The 23,763-nt window shown below is 45.4% G+C and overlaps 1 protein-coding gene across 7 annotated transcripts in view; it reads right to left on the reverse strand.

Annotated features, from left to right (window-relative positions):
• The window catches only part of Cux1 (cut like homeobox 1), a 329,866-nt gene that overhangs the window by 238,957 nt on the left and 67,146 nt on the right, over positions 1-23,763 (reverse strand). For all 7 annotated transcript variants that reach the window (XM_038345005.1, XM_038345004.1, XM_038345002.1 and 4 more), the window contains exon 2: positions 5,210-5,320. In XM_038345005.1, the coding sequence (XP_038200933.1) occupies positions 5,210-5,320 (111 nt within the window). The remainder of the gene's footprint in view (positions 1-5,209; positions 5,321-23,763) is intronic.

Raw genomic sequence — 23,763 nt, forward strand, 5'->3', positions numbered from 1 at the left:
TCCTTGGAGCAACTTTTCCCCTGGGGTCTCCTTATAACCAAGAAAACTACTTGAGTTTTTGTATTGGCTAAATGTGCTTAACTGGTAACAATTAAAAGCTCCCATTTAATTTTTAAGCTTTTTCTAGTTAAAATCTTATTGTATTGTAACTTGATGGTAGATGATTCTAGAATGATTAAACGCCCAGGTTGATTATTCAGGCTTTAAAATTCTGCCAGATACTAGAGCGACCTCTTGACAATGAATCAAAAATGTGCATAGTGGCTTTACATGGAGAGCTTTAGAGGAGGAAAAAACAAGGAATTAAAAAGGTTGCTTGCAGATTTCCCACGGCTCCACAAAAAGAAAAAATTATCTAAAATAGTAATAACAGACTACTCTGGGTAACTCGGTGAAACCCTATCTCAAAATAAGAAGTGGACTTCAGAGCAGTTAAGTCAGTAAAGTACTTGCTTTGTAAGCATGAGGATTGAAGTTTGAATCCTGAGCAAACACGCAAAACTCCAGGTGCATTTGTAATCCCAGCATTAGGGACTCAGAAATGGAGGGAGCCATAGACTCACTAGAGCGGTATGGGCAGGTCCCCAAATCCCCACAATGGGTTCTTGCTTGTGACAGGGTTGCTCATGTCCCTGGCATGTGACTAGTTTAGAGTACCTCTAAGCACTAATGTCCTTGCTGAGAGGTCCATGTCTGGCAAAACATTACTGGCCTACCTTCTTCCCTAAAAGTCACAGTCTATGGCATCAGGGATGTCCATGGGTTTCCAGTGCAGTTGACTGAATGTGTTCAGTATGGAACAGAAAATCCAGCTGTGTGTTTGCTCGATTTAATGTGGAGGTTTGGGGCTTAAAGGCGAGCTGAAACAAATGTGAAAAGTGATGGCACATACCCTTAATCCCAGCAGAGGCAGGCGGATCTCTGAGTTCGAGGCCAACCTGGTCTACAAGAGCTAGTTCCAGGACAGCCAGGACTACATAGAGAAACCTTGTCTTTGGGGTGGGGGCTGGGTATGAAACCTGTCAGCCACAGTAGCCTTTTAAGTCTGGCAATAAAATGAAAGCAAGAGAAGTGCTGAGTGGCCAATAGGGCACACACACACACATACAAAGGTTCTCTCTCTCTCTCTCTCTCTCTCTCTCTCTCTCTCTCTCTCTCTCTCTCTCTCTCTCTCTCCATTCCCCTTTCCCTCCAACAATATCAATATACTACTTGAAAGCTCAGCGTCATATGTGGCCATCCTGAACCACACCTGGTGACTGTAAGATCACCCTTACATGAGCACTACACCTCTTCCAGAGCCAAGGTGCCCCTCAAGGCTCCAGCCAGCTGGCTGCATATGACCAAGCTGTGCCCCACTGGAGTGGCTACTTTATTTTAAGTGACTCTCTTTTTCCAGGCTGAGTCACTCCTGCATGGCTATAAAAGGCAGCGAAGCAGTGACTAAATGCACTTGGGTCCCAGCCACAGTTAAGTATTACTACCCTCTACTCCTTTCTTCTTATTTGCCTAACTGGGGTTCTTACTTTACCCCAGGCTGACCTTAAACTCACAGCAAGCCTCCTATCTCAGCCACCATAGTTCAGGGATTACAGACAAAAGTCCGAGTCCCAGTTTCATCTTTCTTCTGACTCCACTTCCTGTTCTAATTCCTCAACTCCACAAAAGGTTGAAAAGCAAAGATGTAGGGCTATCACTTCATCCATAAGCTTGAAAATTCTTCCTCCCAACAGACAAAAAGCAGAGGTCTTTCCCCACATCCTACCTGAAGCACAGAAGACATCAACAAATCTAGTCTCTTCCTACCATGGTGCAATCCTAGAAGAGACCTGTCCCAAGCCTAGCATTTTGAAACTGTTCAAGAATGTAAACATATATCAGGTATGGAGGTATACACCTGCATTCTTAGAACTCAGGAGGTGGAAACTGAAAATCAGGAGTTCAAGGAAGTATTGATTACAAACTGTGTTCAAGACCAACTGGGGCCGGGCGGTAGTGGCGCACGCCTTTAATCCCAGCACTCGGGAGGCAGAGGCAGGCGGATCTCTGTGAGTTCGAGGCCAGCCTGGTCTACAAGAGCTAGTTCCAGGACAGGCTCCAAAGCCACAGAGAAACTCTGTCTCGAAAAGCCAAAAAAAAAAAAAAAAAAAAAAAAAAAGACCAACTGGGCTACATAAGACCCTGTAAAAGACTAAAAGGCAGGTTAGGGATATAGCTTGGTTGATAGGGTGCTTGCCTTGCCATGTACTCTCATCCCCCTATCTCCATTCCCAGACTTCATAAACCAACTAGATGTATGTAATCCTAGCACTCAGAAAGAGATGAAGGCAGGAGGTCCAGAAGCTCATTACCAGCCTTGGCTACAAATTAAGTTGGAACTCAGCCTGGGCTGCATGAGAACTTATGGACTGGAGGGATAGAAGGAGGGAAGGGAAAAGGGAGTGGGAATGAATGTCTATGAATCAGAAAAGAGTCCAGGCCTAGGGTGGCAAGGGTAAATTAAGATTCTGATCCCTGGGAAATAAAAGCCAATTAACAACTGCTATGTTATATTAGGCACAGAGAATATTCCTTCACAAAATGGGCATGCCAAATCAGACACCAGAGCTCCTGCACTGCAGGGGGCAGTAAAGATAGATAAGGGACCCCCTGTGGTCAGGGCTCAGGATGAACTCTTCTCCAGAAGAAAGGAGCCAGGGAAGGCCATTTGTTAAACAACACCATGAAATGAGGCGCCTTTGGAAGCATGCTCCAGTGAACAAGAAATACCAAGATAAAAATGATGCACTGAGGAGTGGGAGATGGCTCACGGGTAAAGCACTTGCCACACAGGCATGAGGACCTGAGTTTGGATCCCTAGGAGCCACATAAAGCTGGATATGGCTGCACACATCTGTAATTCCAGTGAGTCTTTGTGATACAAGAAGCAAAGAAACAAAATCCCTGGACACTTAACAGGACAGCTACCCTCTTGTAGACAGCATAAAACAAAATACCATCTCAAAGAAAGCAGAAGGTGAGGACCACCAATACTTAAGGTTGTCCACACTCATGCCATGAGGCCATGGGAAGGGTACACCTCTATACTCGATAGTCACACAGGGAGGAATGAACACACACACACACACACACACACACACACACACGCACGCACGCACGCACGCACGCACGCATGCAAGCACTTTCTTCCCTTCTTATTTATTAAGCTAGAGGAAGAAAACACATTGGAGTGAGAAAAGACAATCAAGGAGTGGCCTGAAGAGCCCAGCTTTCAGTACAAAAGCTGCTTGGTCAAGATAAGCACCGAGACAGTTTTAGGATGGATGTCAGTGTTGCCACTCAGGAATATGGTTCTCCTTTTTCTTAGTTGTCCCATTGAAAATGGCTGATGTGGTGCAAAGCTGAACAAAATAATCAGAATGCCCAGGCTCCTCCTAGAAGCATACCAGGCACTGAAGACACTAATCTAGTCTTTGAAGTAGATTTCAACCATCAAAGACCTGAAGCAAGGCCTGAGTTACAAGCATGGCTTCTCTAAGAATGTGTGAGGCCATGTTTCATCCAAAGCACAGGGGAAAACAAAAACAAACACACAAATAAAGCAACCAACAAAAGTGAGAGCGGGATTGAGAAAGATTAAGAAATACATGATTCTAACAAGGCTCAAAAAAGCAGAAGTGTTCATCTGCATGGAAGGTTACTGAGCCATTTGTGGCTCATACAGAGAATGCTGTCACATGGATATGTGTATGGTGCAAGGAAAGACTTATTTCAGCAGAAGATGCCAGTTATGGGATCCCAGCACTCAGCTTGCCACATGGCCATGGTCTACTGCCTGGTGGAAGAGATTAAAAAAAAGAAAGAAAGAAAAGAAAAAAGAAAAGACAAAAAAGAAAAAAACTTTGAAGAAGAGGGATAGGACTTCCTCCCCAGGACCCACTGTCTGGCACATGGACGGCATTCCATAAATATCTGCAAAATGATTAACTGTCAGCACAAATCACCTCGGGGAATATTTTAAAGATAACTATTAAATTAGGTTTCTTTTTTTCTTTTTTTTTTCAGTTCCCTAAGCTACCTTTATGAAGCAAAGATCCACTGCACCTATAAAGTATTCTACTTTCTAAGCTAATAACGTTTTGTTTTATTTTATTTTATTTTATATTAGGTGAGACTGAGCCCAGTTGTTGTGCATATTAGGCAAACATTTTATTCCTAAGTAATGCCCCCAGTTCCCTCACTGGGGGACACTAGGCAAGTACTCTATTGTTGAACGACATGCCCCCAGCCCTATTTTTACTTACTATTTTAAGACAGGGTCTCACTAAGTTCCTTGGGCTGGCCTTGAACTTGCTCTTTACTCCAGAAAGTCCTACAACTGAAGATCTTACTGCCTCAGCTTTCTTCAATAGCTGGAAGGCAATTATGTGGCATAAGACTGGACTTTTAAGTTATACAAACACACCATGGGTAGGAGGTGCCAGGTATACAAGTAGCCCTTCACAAGCTGAGCACCAGCATTAATCTCTTTGTTTCCTGACTACAGATACAACAGACCAGATACTCCAAGCTCCTGTGGTCAAGGCTTCTCTACCAGAGTGGACTGTACTCTCATATTGTAAGTCCAAGTAAACCCTTTTTTTCGTAAGTTGCCTTTGTCATGGAAGTGAAAAAGTCACTAATACAACTCTCAACACATTCATAGAAGCTCAGACTCTAGAAAGAGTCATGCACACCACCCCTTACAACCTGTGTCAAGAAACATCAAAGTTTATAGCAGAAGAAATGAGGTTTTACCAGCAATATTGGTGCAATGCCGTCTTTGAACACACTGCTTGCCTAGCATCATGGAAATCAGCATGAAGCTCACTGTCCCACAACGGTCCTGGAAAGATTCAGTTAACACCATCCTGACATAACACATGCTAACACACATCCTGACATAAAACAGCAAGTGGGCCTGACACTGCTCATGTGTCCAGCTTATGTAATGCCTATACTTGGTATCAACAACTTGTCCACTGCCACATCCCATGGGTTGGGTGAGGCATACACTCTGCCAGGGTAGAGTTGGAGGCATGTGAAAAAAAAGCAGGCATCCTGCCATGCATTTTTTTCTGAAGAACTAAGAAATGTCTCAATAAGTATTCTAAATTTGCCCAGGGATCATGAGACCCCTTCTGAAGACTGTGACACAGTCCCAGCTCACCTCTGGAGTGTTCTTCTTGAATTCTCGGCTCTGCTCAATGAGCCGTTTTCTGGACTGCTCACTCTCATCTTGCCTGTTTGCCAATACTGTTGCGGTGGCATCAAGTTCTCTCTGTGGGGAGATCGAGAAAGGAAAAGCAAGATTATAATTTGCAGTTTCTACCAGGAGGGACCAAGTGGATGCTGGTGCTGAACAACAAGGAGAAACTCCTGGGAATCAATTCATGGGCAGGAAGTAGGCTCAAGGACGATGTCAAAAACCATAAACATAACATATTCACCCAACACCAGTCCCAGACAGTAACTGGAGAGAACCAAATTTGTTCAGCATACTGCACAAAGGATTCCTTCCTATGGTAACATCCATAGGAACAGTTTCCCTGCTAAACCTTAGTTGAGTCAATGCCCCCACACCTCTTCAGGCCATTCTCCTGAGTTCTCGTCCCCCTACCTAACAGTGTTTCCCCCAAATAGATTCTACATGGCTAGCCTTCTATAGTGTGGACCTGAAACTTCAGGGAACAACAGTTGGTTTAGTTCCACTCAACAAATATTGCTTGAAAACTTATTCTAAGCCAGGCATCCCAATTGGATCTATTAACCTATTAGTTTGAGAGAACTTTTAAAAAGCAAATTCCAAGAATAATTATCCCCACTGCCCTGTAAGCTTTTCAGAGGCACTGTTCACCAAGCATCCCACAGGCCTTGGAGTTTGGGGACCCCCAGGGTAGGTTACCAGAACACTGGCCAAGTCTGAGGACTCTGCTCTGAACAGCAATCAGTCGCACACAGTGTCAGAGAGCTCGTGTCCTGGACCTAAGACTGGGAGAATCTGTCATAAGGAGCTGTTCAGAGCAGCCCATGGCAGATGGGGCCGAGGATGGAGCTCCAGGCTCACAGCAGGTATACAGGCCATGTGGCTGCCCACTGAATGGCCTGCTGTCTCATATGCTAAGTCGAGTAAATTCAGTAACTGAATACAAAGAGTAGAACATTCTGTGTAGCATTCAGTAACTGTTACAAGTGGTTCCTCATCCACAGCAGGTCCCACTCTGTTTCTAAGAGAGCTAAAAGGCCAAGAAGGCCACCAAGATCCCATCTACTGAGACAATTCATGATTGGGGGGGGGGTCCTCATGTACCCAAGGTTAGCCTCAGAATCATTACAAAGCTGAGGATGCCCTGGAATTCCTGATCCTACAGTGTTTGCCTTCCTCCCAATTGTAGGGATTATAGGCATGTATTATGCAGTGCTGGGGCAGAACCCAGGACTTTATGTATACTGGGCAAGCACCCTACCAACCGAGCCACATCCCTACTCCTCCTCAGAAACTCTAGAAGTCTTAAAAGGAATTGTGCAGTGCAGTTCCCCAGAGCTAGAAGCACTGGCATAAGAACATGGTGGGGTGCATGTAAGGGAACTGGTGGGCAATATATGGGGGTTGCCCATCACTCAAAGCGCTCCTAGCTACCACCTGCGTAGCTGGGCTGGGAGGTGAAAATCAATTTGCGTTAGAGAACTTTCCATGGGAATGTGAAGTGGGGTAAGGGGTAGGTACCCCTGCTGAGAATGACCTTTAATTTCTGATCCTCCTGCCTCCTCCTTTGGAGTGCTAGAGTCACATGCATGTGCCACACACTATGTGGTGCTGGGAAGAAACCTAGGGTTTCCTACATATTAGGCACTCTATAGACTGAACAGCATTCTCAGCCCCCTGCTTCCTTTTTAGTGGAAACAACCCACTAGGCCTGAAAGCCATCCTGGGTGACACTTCCCTGGTACCATGATGGTGTGGCTCATGGCCAGACAAGATGACAGGGAGCTGGAACAACCAACCAGCATGCTGTCAACTTAGAAATCTTAAGACAGTTTAAATGTGGAGAGGGGAACTGTGAGGTGGGGAGAGGCCCTCATGCCACACTCCCTTTAGTATTTCTGGCATTCACACAAATCCTGGGTGAGCAAATCCAAAGGAATACTGTGGGCTAGCATTCAAGAACAGATGTCAAAGCTACTGCAGAAAAGAGGGAAACACTGGGCGTTTTGATAGACCACATTTGAAAGTCATCCCAGAGAAGAGGAGGCAGGGGAAAAAGAGCAACCGCCACCAACGTGGGGAAGTGGGATGGAAAGAGAGGCAAGCAAGCAGCCACAGATAACGCAGAAGGCTTGCAAAAATATAAACAATCTGGCAAGAAGGAGGACTTAGACAGCTATATTTAAGCAGCAGAAGAAGTTATAACGGGAGACTTGGAGAAGAGCGGAAAAAAAGCCAATATTGAAATATGACAGGAACGGGAGAAGTTGATGTTTCCTTCCAGACACACACACACACACACACACACACACACACACACACACACACAAACCTTGGAGAAACAGAAAACCAGTGCTGGCTATCTTTTTCAACAAGGATCCAACTGCCTGTAGTGAAGAAGCCTGGGTCCCCAGTTAAAGGACAAGTGACATCTTTTGGCTTCTTCAAGTCAGTGGGGTGTTGGATGTTAAAGGGAACTTGTGGGGTTCCAGCTTTCCCAGTTAGTAAGTACATTTAGGGGGATAAAATTAAAACACAGGGTTGCTGGGCATGGCAGTTTATGGAATCCCAGCACTCAGGAGGTAGAAGCATAAGATTAGAAATTCAAAATCATCTTCAACTTCATATCAAGTTTGAGACCAGCCTGGTCTTCCTAAGTCTGTGCCTTGAAAAACTAAACAAAGGGCCAGTGAATATGGCTCAGTGTAAAGTTCTTACCTAACATGAATGTAGGCTTGAGCTCAAACCCCCAGCACCAAAAATAAATAAATAAGGTAAGAAAGAAAGCATTGCTTACTGACTCAAAAGCACAAACAGCTGAGTTAGATCTCAACATGCAGAGAAAAAGCTACATGTAAGGCCACTGTTAAAAAGGCAGAAGGGATGTCCCTGGGACTTACTGGTCATTTAGCCTACAAACAACTCCCACTGTTATGTGAAACCCTGTTAAAAAAAGAAAAAGAAAAAAAAAAATAAGATGGACGGCACCTAAGGAATGATAGCAGAGGTTGTGTTCTGGCATCCACAGACATGTGCACAAAGAGGGACAGTGCGGTGAAAGTGAGGCACACACACACACACACACACACACACACACACACACACACACCACAAAGAAAATAAAGGACATTGGTCAGACCCTCTGATTCTGAGGTCTTTCCCCAGGCAGACAGCTTGAGTGAAATAGGTGGCTGGTGACCAGGAACCCACCTCTGACATCACATTGCAAAGCCCACCTGGGGCCAGTTGCTGCCGGCAGTCAGGAACTCTATGGGCATCCACCTCAGTCCTTAATACCAACCTTGCTGATATATGTGAACCGACATGAGGAGCCATGACAGAGACCACATTTGGAGACCACAAGAGTCCCCAAATTTAATACTATGCTGCCACGACAGAAACAGACTGACATGGTGAGTAGATTAAGTCTTCCACCTCTGTGTGGAACTTCCACTGCTCCAGGTAGGACTAGTCACATTGTTAAGGCTCTAAGTCTTTAACTGATTTGCTTACAAAAAAGAGTAAAACACCACCAAATCTTGGGGGAGGGTCCTTATCTGTGTTCACATATGGAGGCCAGAGATGGAAGGCAGAAACTTTCCTTTATCACTCTCACCTCATATTTTGGAACAGGGTCCCTGAGTCAGAAGCTCACAGATTCAGTGAGGCTGAGTAATTAATGAGTTCCAGGGATCCATTCACTTGCATCCACTCCCCAGAGCTAAGACTGTGGATATACAGTGTCATATCCAGCTTCTAACATGGGTGCTGGGGTTCCAAATTCAGGTCCTCATACCTAGATTCAGAAATTTGACTGACTGAGCCATCTCCGCAGCCCCCACCAGACCCTTTTGAAGGAGAAGACTGCATTCTCAAGCTCCAGAGACAACACGGAGGGAATAGACAGCTACAAAACACATGACCAATACCGTTTTATTATCCACCGAGCCTGTCTATTCTCAAAGTGTCAAATACAATGACGTACTAATAAGAGAATCTAATGTGTTGAGAGGAGGGGGAGATGCGGGACCAAAACACAGAATCATCAGCTCATGAGTCACAGGTCACATGGAAACAGGAGCTCAGAGAGTCCCCACATCTGAAAGGCATTAAGATGCAAAAAAGGGAAAAGCTGGAACCAACTTAACTGCCTGTGAACAGTGTTATATGGCATGGCCACCAATGAATGATTTTTTTGTGGTGGTTTTTAAAAAACAGAAAACAAACAGAAACATTTTACATGGACCCCAAAATGCTATGTGGGACAGTATGGTTATCAAGATCTACTTAGTCAAAATCAGCAAATCAATACGGTAAAAAGACTATCTCTCCACATGCTAGTCAGACTCAAAGAAACCTGAACTGAGTTTGTTCTCAGGAGAGTCTAGTGAGGAACGGACTTACTCTGAGGTGTGTACTCTTTGACTTTCTTGGAAAAATGGGAAGGTATTAATTTTTAAAATCCTGCCATCCAGGTTCAATAGCACAGGCCTTTAGTTCTAGTTACTTGGCAAGCTGAGGCAAGGGGATCATTCCAATTCAGGAGCAAGCTCAAGGACAGCTTCAGCAAGAGCAAAATTCATCTGGGGAGGGGGTGGCCTATCATTAGAATATTCCCCATCTTTTGCCAAACAGCTGCATTTCAAACAATGTACCCACTGGCCAAGTGGAGCTAGAAGAGAAGAGGAGGCAGCCATGGCAGCTACAGCCATTCACAAAAATACACCCAGCCCAACCAGACACTCCTGCTAATGCAGGAAAGAAGAACCCTAGGTCCCAGTTTGACAAGGCTGACAACAGTATACACACAAACTCAGAGTCTGACACACCCAACATGGTAGAAAGCACTGGAAATGACACTGAGAAGTGTCTCAGCAACATGGGCACCTCATACAGAAACTGTTTTCCGTTTTAAAGGAATCCTTTCCTGGATGATTGGATGACAGGTCCAAGGTAAAACTCTGGCTTTTGAACCACATGGCCCCTTGTTTTAAGAGGCCACTTGTTTGTTTCCCAGCCGCTCAGAAGCTCTGCCCCGAAATAACCACACAAAAACTGTATTCATTAAATCACTGCTTGGCCCATTAGCTCTAGATTCTTATTGGCTAACTCTTACATATTAATTTAACCCATTTCTATTAATCTGTGTATTGCTACAAGGCTGTGGCTTACTGGGTAAAGTTCCAACGTCTGTCTCCGGTGGGGCTACACGGCTTTACTCACTATTATTATTAGTGTGAGTAAGCTCACACTAATCTATTATCTGCCCCTGAGTAGTATATGGCATCTATGGCACTTCTTAGTGCTCTATGGCCAAGCTATGTATGCCAAGCCAGGAAGAGAACCTAATGAGTGCTCATCCCTCAAGGCTATTCCACTGATCAAGCCTAGAGAGCCCCCCTGCCCTTATTCAGAAGAGCTTCCAAAGATACCACCAAGACTCATCAAGGAGAGCAGATAGCTGTTGGCATGTCCCTATGTCTGAGTTCACAAATATATAGGCCTTTCTTGTCCTGGGGAACAGAGGTGTGGTTATTTGCCTCAATGATTTTGATCTCTGGGATATTTTATCAGTTTCTGACACGTCCTCAAAGTGTTCCTAATAGCTCCAGGTTTTCCTCTGTGGGGGCTCCAGCCTCCAGCCAAGTGAAGATGCATTTGAAAGAAGGCAAACCAAAGACTGCCATGTAATGTCAGACCTGTCTCCCAGAACCTAGACTGAGCATGGTATTGCATGCCTGTCATCCCAGTACCTTGAAGGTTTAGGCAGGAGGATTGAAGGTTGGAGCCAGCCTGGGCTAAATAAAGAGCAGAAGGGAGGGAGGGAGAGAGGGAGGGAGGGAGGGTGGGAGGGAGGAAGGGAGGGAAGGAGGGGGGAGGGAGGGAGGGAGGGAGGGAGGGAGGGAGGAAGGAAGGAAGGAAGGAAGGAAGGAAGGAAGGAAGGAAGGAAGGAAGGAAAATCACATAGGCAAGGATGTTTAAAAATAAGTCTTAATGGCTGCTGAGATGACAGGTTAGGGCATTTGCAGCCAAGGCTGATAATCTGGGTTTAATTTCTACGACCCATATAGTGAAAAGAACCGGCTCCTGCAAGTTGTCCTCTGATCTCCACACACATGCATGGCACATGCAAAGACACATACACACAGTGAAAATGAAATAGAAAAATTTTAAATGAGTCTTGAGAGCACCAATGATGACTTTGAAACTGCACACCCTAAGAGCATGTCTTTTTTTCCTACAACAGAAATGTTCCTGCAGGGCACCCCCACTTCTGCTGAGGTTCACTCTTCTTCAAGTCCCCGGGAGCAGACCTCTGTATACCATTGGCCAAGCTTTCCACTAGGTGGGTCTCCTTAGACCTGTAAAGGAATCTCCACTACCATTGTATCCTCATGCAAATCAGAATCATTGCCCCTGAACTGATACTTCAGCAATACAACTAAAGTGTTCTTTTTGTATTATCTTTACCTTCTTTATGTTTTCTTTTAGTTGTGTGTGTGTGTGTAGGTCAGAAAACAACTTTTGAGAGTTGATTCTCTCCTTCTACCATGTGTGTCCTGTGGCCTGAACTCAGGTCATCAGTCTTGGTTGCAAGCACCTTTAATTTGAGAACCTATTTCAGATGATGTCCCCTTTAGAGACTGCCTGTCAAACCCATCAGAACAACTACAGCCGATAGAGGAATTATAAATGATATCAATGCAAGTAAAAACTGAGCTGCTGCATCTATAGAAACAAGCCTTCACAACTATTACACAGGCCATTTCTCCCATACTTAAGCACCCACAGTTATTTGGACTAATAGGAGGTACTCCAGTTACAAAGGAGTAAAGACTCAGGGCTCAGCCACCCATCAAATTCCTATAACTCCCCCAGCCCCCCCTCAAAAAAATATTTGGCTGGGGATAGAGATGTGGTTCAGCATTAGATCATCTCCCCAGAAAGGGACCAAGGACATAGTCAGCAGTACATGGCCTGTCTAGAATCCTCCAGTCAGGACCTGAGAGCGTGGCTGGGCTGTAGAGTTCTGGTCTAGAATTCCCCAGGAAAGGACTGTGAGCATGGTTCAGCAGTAGAACCCTGGTCTAGAATCCACCAGTGAGGGAACTATGGTGTGGCTAAGCAGTAGAACACTTATCCAGCAATGTGAGGCCCTGGGTTCCATCCCCAGTACTGCAAAATGAATGGATGAATGAATGAATGAATGAATGAATGATAAGTCCTTCGATAAGTGACATGGGGAAACCCTGCACAGAAACCTGAACTCCTCCCTCCCACAAACTGTGGTAGTTGAGGTCAGCTGGTCCCCTCTCTGGAGATTAATTAAGATAATGCATCTGAAGTTCAGGGCCCAGTAACCATTACATCAAGGTTAATTTCTCTTTTCTAGTGAAGCCACACACTTGGCCTTAGCCCTGAATTCATTCTACCACCAGCATCCTAGACCAGGTGGGAGCTCTGGAGACTTAGATAAAACCAGAAGCCTTGCAAGCTGAGGGGACTGCTGTCTAGCAGAGAAAAAAAAAAAAAAAACAGGCAGGAAAGATTGACAAGACAGAAGGAAATATGCTGGTGGAGAAAAGTGGGAAAAGTCAGGGAAGAGAACAAATCCTTCTGAAGGAAAGGCATCTAGGCTTCTATGAAGGACCTCCATTTTCACTGGGGCTGAGACACAGGTGGGCTGTGTTCATTCTCGGGGCTTACCCAGAGCTGTGCTCTATGTGAAAAAACACAGACAACTTCAGAGACACTGGGAACCTTGTTACAGCTACTCGGGGCCAGCAGTGAACAAGAAAGTACCATCTAGAGAGCAGTAGCCAGCTAGGCTTCCATGTCAAAGGGGCTGGGAGGGACAGGCAAGGATCAGACAGCAGCAGGTGCATGTGTCAGGCTCAGGATTTCTACAGAATGTTTTATAGGAGCAAAACCTCTCACAACAGAGAAAGATACGGGGTGACACTTTTGAGTAAAGATTAGGAAGACCCTCTAGGGCCGTGCTATTGCACACTTGGGTTATGTATGTGTGTATATATATGTGCATGCATGTGGAGGTCTAAGGTCAACACTGGGTATTATTCTCCAGGTACGGTTCCCCTTTTCTTGAGCAGGCTCTCTCAGTGGCCTGGAATTCACCTATTAGGCAAGACCAGCTGGCCAATGAACCCTGGGATTCTCCTCTACCTCACCAAATAACAAGTATGTTCCACCATAATTTTTTTTTGACATGGGCTCTGATGATCAAACTGGGATCCTTAACACTTTAATGACTAGGCTTTCTCCCTAGTTCTGTACCTATACATTTTTACTAACATTTTAAAAGTAAACATTTATGTATTAAAAAGTACATTTGTCCCCATACTAAGGCCTGGGCTTGAAAGCATTGGCAAGGACATGAGGGTGCCTCAGTCATAGAATGGTGTTGGTCTCCAGTGTAGGACACCATGGGGGATTTCATGGAACATAGACTGATGGTCTCCACTTTAGGCAGAACCATTCAGGATCCCCCATGTAAAATATTAATGTTTTCACCTACTTTGTATGACTTTAATTCAAGAAACAGGTATGACCTATTTCCAAATGTTTTTCTGGGGCAGGAACCTTTCATTATTGGGTTCCTCATCACAGACTTCTGGCCCACAGTCATAACTCTAGTCTTCTACTCTGAGAAGTCAGACACAGAGCCAGATGTCAGAGTGGGCACCCCTATGTGGAAGTCACAGGTCTACAGAATCAGGCTGACTGCCAATGGACTCTAAGAGCAACTGGTAGTGGTAAAGGCAGTGTAGTTGAAAAGGGAGACTCACACCAGAACAGCATTGCCAATACGCACCTGTCCCAGGAAACCCTTGGATTCTACAGGCTGGTAGAGATTGGGCTGGTAATCAACATGGAGCAACAGAAGAAAGGGGGCAAATGGAACTGAAAGGCCAGCCGCCTAGGAGGGACCACAGAGCTGGGGATACAGGCCCACATACAGAGTTTCAAGGGCCAGACTGGCCTATACAAAGAGATCCTGTCACATAAAGAGAGGGAATGGGTGGAGAGGTGGCTTAGCGGCTCTTGCTGCTCTTCCAGACAACCTGAATCTGATTCCCAGAACCCACATTAGATGCCTCACAACTGCCTCTAAATCCAGCTCCAAGGGACCCAACATCCTCTCCCATCTCCAGGACACCCACCACTCACTCACCCACCCACAGGGAGGGGGCAGGGAGACATACAGAAATAAAAACAACATCTTTCAAGAGAAAAAAAAAACTGTTTTCCAACTAAGGGAACAACAAAAAAAAAAAATGGGCAAAGTGAGCATGTGCACAAGAAAGTCCATGCTAGTATATGACCTTCCCAGGGACCTGGAGAGTTACAGAACTCTGTTTTTTAAGCCTTGGTAAGCATCTTAAGTGTTGGCCACCTCCATCCCCCTTTAAAATTAAGATGAAACAAGGAGAATAAAACCTCACTTAGAGCCTGCTGTAGTGGCACACACCTTTAGGCCCAGCACTCAGGAGACAGAAGCAGGCAGATCTCTGTGAGTTCAAGGCCTGGTCCACCTAGAGTTCTAAGACGGCCAGGACTGTTACACAGAGAAACCCTGGTGGGGGGGCGCGGGCACACACAAAAAAGCAAAACCTCAAGAAACTTCCTCATAAAATCTAACAGCGCACAATAGCTAGGTTTACTGTGTGTTTACCCCATATCAAGGACACACCCTGCTCTTCAGCAAACCCACAGTAAGAAAGAAAGGATAATATGGGCTATCATGGTGGCTCAGTGGGTAACAGTGCTTGCTGGTAAGCCTGATGACCTGATCTTGATCTCCAGGTCTTACAAGTAGAGAACCAATTACATAAAGTTGTCCTTGGTCCTCCGCATGTATGCCATGGGACACAGACAGACATACACAATGCACTAACACAATAAAGAGATGTAGAAAACGGGATTTTTAACTTCAGAAAGGATAATTTGTGAACTTCAAGTGCCTTGTAAAGAAGGGCACTCAACTTCAGTTTCAAAACCAGTCTGAACGCAGACAGCTTTGCACCTGCTAGTGGCCTTCAGCAAGCCACCTCACCTACAGGATGGGCATAGTACCCTGAAGCTCCTCCTAGAGAAGTATGGAGAGGTATAATGAAACACTCATAGTGCAAGAGGTGTTGGTGTGGCTGTCACGCCTTCTCTCCAGAGCCCCACAGTCAGTTAGGAGTAGCAACAGATGTCACACTTAGTAAGAGTGGTGCTGCATACTTGAGGTCATGGAGAGAGTTCAGCGTGAGCTGCATGTGACCATTAGTGCTAACTGTCACCTTGACAAAAATCTACAATTGCCTAGAAGATGGGCCTCTCAGTATGCCTGTGCAGGACATCTCAACTGCATTAAATGCGTTGGAGAGGCCAGCACTATTCCCTGGCTGGGATCCTGGACTGTACAAATGAAGAAAGAGAGCTGAGCAGCACATGAATGCATCAATCTTTGGTTCTCGCTATGGATGTATTAGACCAGCTGCTTCAAGTTCCCACTGTCTTGACTTCCCAGTGATAACGGACTATACCTGGAGCAAGCTGAAATAAATCCTCACTTTATGTTGTTTTTACAAGGGTATTTTATCACAGCAATAGGAAAAGAAACTAAGACAGCATGCAAGCATGAGTCCCTGACTTTGCTCCCCAGAAGCCATTTTTTTCAAAGTTGGTCAATGGTGGCAAGTTCCACACACTAGTAAGGCAGAGACAGAAAGATCCCTGAAGTTAGCCAGCCTAGCCTAATCTGTGAGCTCTGGGCCATACAAGCCTTTCTGTGAATCCGTCGAGATCGAAAAACTTCAGAGACCCAAGATTTTGAGGGTTTTAGTTTTGCTTTTCACTCCATCACAACCCCATCCCCAGCATAAAAATAAAAACTGCAGCTGCATCTGACAAGCCTTGCACCACACATAATACCTGCTAGACTCTCAGACAGTGAGACGTGAGAGACAGCATTTCAGGGTGAAAAATGAAATATGCGGAACATCAGATAGCAGCCATTCTAAGAATCAGTGTCAGGCAGGCAGGAACAGGAAGGCAGCCTTTCAATCTGCACAGGAGGGTCACTGCCTTACAGGTCAACTGGACAGCATGAATTGCCAGGTACAAGACAGTTTCTGAAACATCCATTTCATACACTGTGTTCTCTGGGCACAAATGCAGCAGCCTGACTTCTCTCTTCAGAAACTATGGGCTCAAACAGGGGCCATCTTCCTCTTCTCCCAGCTGCCCACAGGATCCTCCTGCCCCTCACCAGCCCTCAACCATACCTAACCCAAGGTTGGCTCTTGATGTCTAATGGTCTCTGTCTGGAGATCAGTTACTTTTTCCCTAGGTTGTCTTATACCTGGGCTAAAAAGGAAATGTTCCTACCTCACCCCTGGCTGGGTCTCGTGTACTTTGCTTTCTGTGTCCCTCAGATCACAGCACCCAACGCCTCCCAGCAGGGCCCAGCCTAGGAAGCATGGTGTTGTGGACATTGCCACTCTTGTGGGCCTTGAGATTAACCTGGGGGAGAAGCAGCCACAAGAGCTTCATTACTCTGGTCTCTGATAAGGAAACAGATCTCCCCATACACATTCAACAAGTTATTGCTAACACCTGCCTGGGACATGCTTCCTCCAGACTTCCTCTGGGTTCTTTCCACTTGTACCATCCAGAGTTCCTTTTATACTCAAGAATACATTTTGAGTCAAATTCGATGCATTATTCCCTTAGTCACTGATATGGCACCCGACCCACCTAAGTCACACAGTATACTTCAGTGTACTTTAAAAGATCAATGGAGCCGGGAGGTGGTGGCGCACGCCTTTAATCCCAGCACTCGGGAGGCAGAGGCAGGCGGATCTCTGTGAGTTCGAGACCAGCCTGGTCTACAAGAGCTAGTTCCAGGACAGGCTCCAAAGCCACAGAGAAACCCTGTCTCAAAAAAAAAAAAAAAAAAAAAAAAAAAAGATCAATGGAGGGTGAAGGATGTAGCTCAGCTGGTAAAGTGCCTGCCTGCCATGTTTGAAGCTCTGTCCTACATAAACTGGGCAGTAATCTCAGTACGCAGGAGATTGAAACAGGAGAAAAGGTGGTTGCATGCCAGTCTGGGCTACATAGTGAGAGACTGTTGTTGTTATTGTTGTTGTTGTTTAAATAAGAGAGGGGTAGGGGGACAGCTGGTCTAGTATGGGTGTCTCCTGCAGGGCCTGATAACCTGCATTCAATCCCCAGGTTCTACAAGGTGGAAGGAGACAAAAAAATTCCATATGAATGAGCTCAGTTAGTCAGCCTGCTCAGTGCCCCAGCCAAAGTTAAGATGTAGACCCAAACTTCTTCAGAACCACAGGCCAGAGAGCTCTTTAGAGGGCTCACCCAACAACACATTAACTGAACTCAAGGAATGAAACTGAGGGAGACAGGCAGCTGAAGTATCTAAACTGAAGTTCCCAGCAGGTGCACAGAAAGAAATCACGATCTCAGTTTCTCTTGCCTGGGGATGTAGCTTAGTTGGTCAAGGAGTTGTTTAATATGCATAAAGCCCTGAGTTCAACCTCCAGTACTACCAAAATAGAGTATGGAGGCACAGGCCTGTCATCCCTGCACTTGGGAAATAAAGATGGGAGAATCAAAGTTCAAGGTCATCTGCAGTAATATAAGGAGTTTGATGCAAGCCTGGGCTATATGGGGTCCTGTCTAAAAAATAACATAAAACTGCTTTGTCACAACAACCAGATGATGATGGATCAGAAATCATACATGATAAGGGTAACACAGAGACTGTTGGTTCTGTCAATCCAGAAAACTCTGTGGACAGTGTTGATTTTCTGGCCTTCCAGGTTCTAAGCGTCATGACAGAACCTGGTACAGTGCCTGTCTACCATATATGAAGTCCTGCATTCAGTCCCTAGCACTGGGAATGGTGGTATTTAACTATAATCCCAGCAGGCACTGGTGCCCATTTTGTGGGCAGGAAACTGAGGGCCAGATGGGTGTGCAGCTTTGTCTAGATCCCATCAGGAGGGAAAGGACTGGATATGTTTGTTGCCCAATTTGTGTCTGTGGGAATCCCACCCTGCCTCTTCCCCAGGCTCAGACCCAACTCCCCTTTTTCAGGAAACAAGGACGGGTGAGCAGGTCATCTTTGAGAAAATGAGACACGCAGAGGGAAGCCATTGTGCTTTAATCTCAAAATAATCACACCACTGCCAAGAGGAATAACCCTGATCTCATCTAGGCTGGTAGAAATGTTTTCCTCCTAAAGTATTTGTTTCAGAAATAAGCCTTTAATTTGAACACTTTGGGAGCCAACATTTCTGTCTGTTGAAAATATTTATCTCCATTGTTTGGCAGGAATCAATTTGTTAGGGCATCAGCCACTCTGGCAAAGGTTCCCTGCTACTTTCCTGGGAAAGCGCTGGCGGCTAAACTGCCTTGCAATGCTAGCTCTCTCTCTCTCTCTCTCTCTCTCTCTCTCTCTCTCTCTCTCTCTCTCTCTCTCTCTCTCTGTGTGTGTGTGTGTGTGTGTGTGTGTGTGTGTGTGTGTGTGTGTGTATCCTGCCACAACATCTATCAACATAGACCCAGACTGTGTGAGTCGCAAAATATAAAATAAAAAGGAGCCACCTGAGGCATGCATGCTAGGCTGGATAGATTTCAGAGGTCTCTGAAACAAGCCTGGTGAGTGACTGGCTGCTGATCATTTTCAGGCTCTGAACAGGCGTAATCCTTATCCTTCAAGCAGCAGAACACTTGGTAGTCTGTTTTCTCGCATAGCCCCACTCCCTTAAAATAAAAATCGTATATGGCTATGAGTGTAGGTACACAAGTGTGCTTGTACTGTAGAGGCCTGACTCAATATTGGCCTTCACTGTAATTCCCAAGGAGCTGTCTACCTTGTTTTTTGAGACAGGATCTCTCAGTGGCCTAGAGTTCCTCTAGTAGGATAGGCTGGCTGGTCAGTGAGCCCCAAGGATCTGCCTGTTTCTCTCTAGCCCTAGGATTACAAGTACATATCACCAGGCCCAGTTTCTTTAAAAACAAGCAAAATATGGATTGTGGCTGTTGAATTCGGGTCCTCACGCCTTTTTCTCTCCTCAGCCCATATAGCCTCATTTCTTGGGAAGCTAGACAGGACCCACACAAGGCATTAAGGGATCTTGGGCTCAAGGCAGCCCAAGCTCCACCCTGGAGCTGGTTCCTCCTAATATCCCCAAGCTTCAGTTTTCTCTCCTTTGAAAATACACACTTGACTGGACCTCACAAGTGGTTAGAAAACTCTATGACGCAGAAAGAAGCCAAGCCTTGCATGATAGTACACATTTGTTATCCCAGTACTTGGAGAGTTGAGGCAGGTGGGTGAAAGCAAGTCCAGGGCCAGCCTGGACTAGGGTACCAAGTGCCAAGTCATTTAGGTCTACACAGAGAGCAAGATCTTATCTCAAAAAGAAAATCAATATGATGACTGTAGTCCCAACACTCAGAAAACTGGAGCAAGAGGGTCATCAGTTCTAGGCCAGGCCTGACACAGAAACTCTAGGATAGCCAGGGCTACATAGCAAGACTCTGTCTCACAAAACACAAGGCAGGCAGGAGAATTGTGATTCCAACATCAGCCTGGACACAACAGCAGAAACTAAAGGGGGAGGGTGGAGCTAAAGTTCAGGAACTAAGGAACTTGCTGCATGCTCACAAGGCCCTGGGCTTGCTCTCCATCACTACAAAGAAAGTAAAATGAGAAAAAGTAGAAACTGTCAAAAGAGTTGCAAGAATGGGGTGCTTAAGAGACGGGTTGTGAAAGTTAAGAGCCATCGCAGTTACAGGTGAAGTGCTAATAACTTCATTTTGAAACTGTTGGATTAGATGTGTGTGTGTGTGTGCGCGCGCGCGCGCGCGCGCGCGCGCATGCGTGTTTAAAAATCACAGCTGTGCCTTGCACCACAACCCTACCTGTAGCTGTGTTCCCTTCTCACATTTTAATTAGCAAATAAACTCTGAAAGGCTCTCAAGATGTTTCTGCCTGGAGTTATAAGTCACAGTGAAAAGATGACAAGTGGTTCCCAGGAAAAGCCAAACTTGAGAAGACACCTATCAGCCAACTGCCCGAGTCCATGGGTAACTCAGATTCAGTCAAGATGTGCCACCTCTGTACCATTTGAACCATCTTTGGCTTTTATTTTGTGGCTGATTTTCAAGATTTTCAGGACTATGTTTAGCAAGCAACCTTACCCTGCCACTGGGTGAGAGTTACTGTCAGCCAGGTGGACCCCAAGAGCAGCTCACATAGAGCTGGGTCATAAGTGATTTCTGCCAACAGTATGCTGGCTGCTTGTCATGCAGCCTGGGTGTTGGGAAGAAATAGGATAGGCTATATGGTAGTCCCTGGTGCCTAGAGCAGAGAAGTAGGCTCAAGGGGTCATTTTAATCCTCAGTGAGAATTGCCGATAGCAAGGTAAACACATGCCTGCTGCTCATCTACCCACAACAGTCTCCAGGAAACTGTTTATCAGCTACACCCCAGCTTGTCCAAAAGTTGGAGGGGCCTAGCTACAACCACACAAAGCTAGCTAATTAGCCACTGCAACTGTCTGAACTTGCCTAAAGAATGGAATGGCAATTAACAAGCACAATTACTACATATTCTTGCTGCCACATAGCAGGGGTTCTGACAATGATTCAGTCATAGCCAGTGCTATTCCTATCAGAAGTGACCCCACATCCTAGGTGTCTCTTCTGTACCCCATTACCGAACAAAGCTCCTTGAGGCAGGAAATTATATTCACTGCAATTTGCTCCTTGGATTAGGGATGTGGCTCAGTTGGTAGAGTATTTGCATGAAACCTGAGTGCATTCCTAGGACTTCATAAACCAGGTGTGGTGGTACATACCTAAAATCACCATACTGGAGAAGTGGAAACAGGAGGATCAGGAGTTGAGATATCCTCAGCTACACGGTGAGTGAATTAGGAGGTCAGCCCATACTACATGAGACCCTGCCTTGAAACAAACAAACAACAACAAAAAGCACAAAAAGACTTTCAACAGAAGCTAACTGCTAGGTTTGTTCCTAGCAGACCCCACTCCTATCTGTCTGCTAAACAGATTTCTCCCTAAGATTCCTATATATCTGAATGACACTTACGTGATTACCAATAGCAATATCTTGGTCTGTTTCATGGGAAGGTTTGAATGGAGGTGTCTAATGGGATTGTGAAGGGCCCATCTGAACCTGAACCCTACAAACAGGAAAAGGCTATGCTGGTTTCAAAGGCAGCTGCATTAAATTCACAAAGATATATAAATGTGAAATTGGGATTGCATGAGTTCAGAGCATCACCCCAGAGGAATAGCCTGTGGTCCATGACATTAGGGCCCTACTCTTCCCATCTAGCTCACGAGCTGACTTATTTACATGCTGGACTCCCTACACGGAACAAAGGGCCCTCATAGCACTCACAATGTGCTTGGACACCTCTTAAGGAGAAAGGTACCAAGACCAGCTGCGAGTGGGGTGGACAGAGGAAATCGCTAGGAGTGGGGTGGAGAAAGTGTTTCCTGCTAAAGATCAGAGAAGACAGAAAAGTAGCAAAGAAATCAAGTGGCTAGCTGCAGCCCCAAGAATGGGAAGGAGGGAAGATTCCAGGAGGCAGGGATAATAAAAATAACTGCTATGTCAGTTTACTGACTCATCTTTTACATCCCTTGTGGTTTTTAATCCCCGTGACAACCTAACACAATGCTGTCTGCCTGCTCTACCACTGCGCAAACTGACATTCACAGGTATAGCCAGCTGACCAGACGCACAGCAGAGAGGCCACCACTTCCACATATTTGACCCTCTTGGGCTGCCAGTGGGCCCCAGGTTGCAGGGTCCTACCATTTTAAAGTCCTGGGGCTGTATCTGTCCTGTGACATGGTTAGGTCTGTCTTTCTGTCCCCCAGCTTTCTCTCTTTGTTCCCTCCTCTTCCTTCTCACAATGGAGATCTCCAGAGCCAGGTCTGCTTTTCACTTTTTTCAAATGTAGAAAACTCTCCAATTTATTCACAAATTATTAGAATTATTTATCATGACCCATTCATTCATTCATACACACACACACACACACACACACACACACACACACACACACACACTATTCATCTTATCAGGTTTGCTTTTAAACAAGAAAGTGCTGGAGTCTCTGGTATCATCTTTGTTAATGAACTGTTGGGTCACACTGAGAAAGGCAGGAAGTAGATACCCCTGTGATCTCAAAGCTTGAAAGGCACAAGCCAGATTGTGAATTCATGATTAGTCTAGGTCACATAGCAAGGCCTTGTCTAAAGAAGCAACGAATAAAGAGCTAAATATGGTGGAACACACTTGTAATCCAAGAACTTTAGAGGTGGAGACAAACAGGCCAGGATTCAAGCCAGCTTTAGGTATACTGAGTTCAAGGGCAGCCTGGGCTAAATGAGACCATGTTTCAGAAACAAACAAAAATGGTTTAAAAAGTAAAGCCAACAAACAACAACAAATCCAACAAGAATATAGAATAGAGGAAAGCTGCAGCTCAAGAAGGACGGGGCGACTAGAGGACAAAGGCAATGGGATATACACTTTAAACTCTGTGTGTGTAAGCGCGCATGCGTGTATGTGTAGATGTGTATACATGCAGGTCACTAAATATCTACTGTTCTATTACTCACAGCCTTATCATTTATTTATTTTTAAGTTATTTATGTTGTGTGCATATGTATGTGTGTGGTATTGAACGTAACATACACAAAAAAGTCAGAAACCTACTTGCAAAGAGTCTGGTTTTTGTCTTTCTATCATGTGAGCCCCAAGGATTGAACTCAGGTCATCCAGCTTGGCAGTAAGTACCTTTATTGCTGAACCATCTTGCAAGCTCTTCCACCTTGTTTTTTGAGCTAGGTCACTCACTGGACCTACAGCTCATGGACTGACTAGGCTGGTTAACCAGATCAACCTTCCCTGGTGCTGTGTAGTCCTACAGACACAAGCTCCTATGCCCAGCATTTTACATGGGTGCTGGGGATCCAAACACTCAGGTTTTCATGCTTACATTGCAAACACTTTCCTACCTAAACCATCTCCCAGCCTTCCATTTTAATCTTGATGAGCAGGCAGCAGCCATGAAGTATAACTTACAGTGACATCAAGAAGGGGAAAAACCAAGCACAGTCTCTAGTAGAATCTTGAACCAGCTTCAGGGAATATACTTAATACAGGAAGCGGCCCCCAGACGAACAAATAGGATACAGTGAAATGGAATTATGAGCCTGGCACTGAACAGTGGTGGGAACTTCCCATCCCTTCGGCTGCCAGCTTTCGTTCTGGTCCCTTCCTTGCATTAAATGTTCCTGGGGCTCTGAGAGCCAGTCGGCAGCTGACCTGTCAAATCTAACTTCTGGAATAAAAATGAAAAGGCCAAGTGGCAGCTGTAACATGGAATTTCCTTGTTTTTATTAGTTTAAGGCTCTTAAAGAGTAACTTTTACATTGGG

Source organism: Arvicola amphibius, chromosome 10 (assembly GCF_903992535.2).
Source record: "Arvicola amphibius chromosome 10, mArvAmp1.2, whole genome shotgun sequence".
Classification (NCBI taxonomy): domain Eukaryota; kingdom Metazoa; phylum Chordata; class Mammalia; order Rodentia; family Cricetidae; genus Arvicola; species Arvicola amphibius.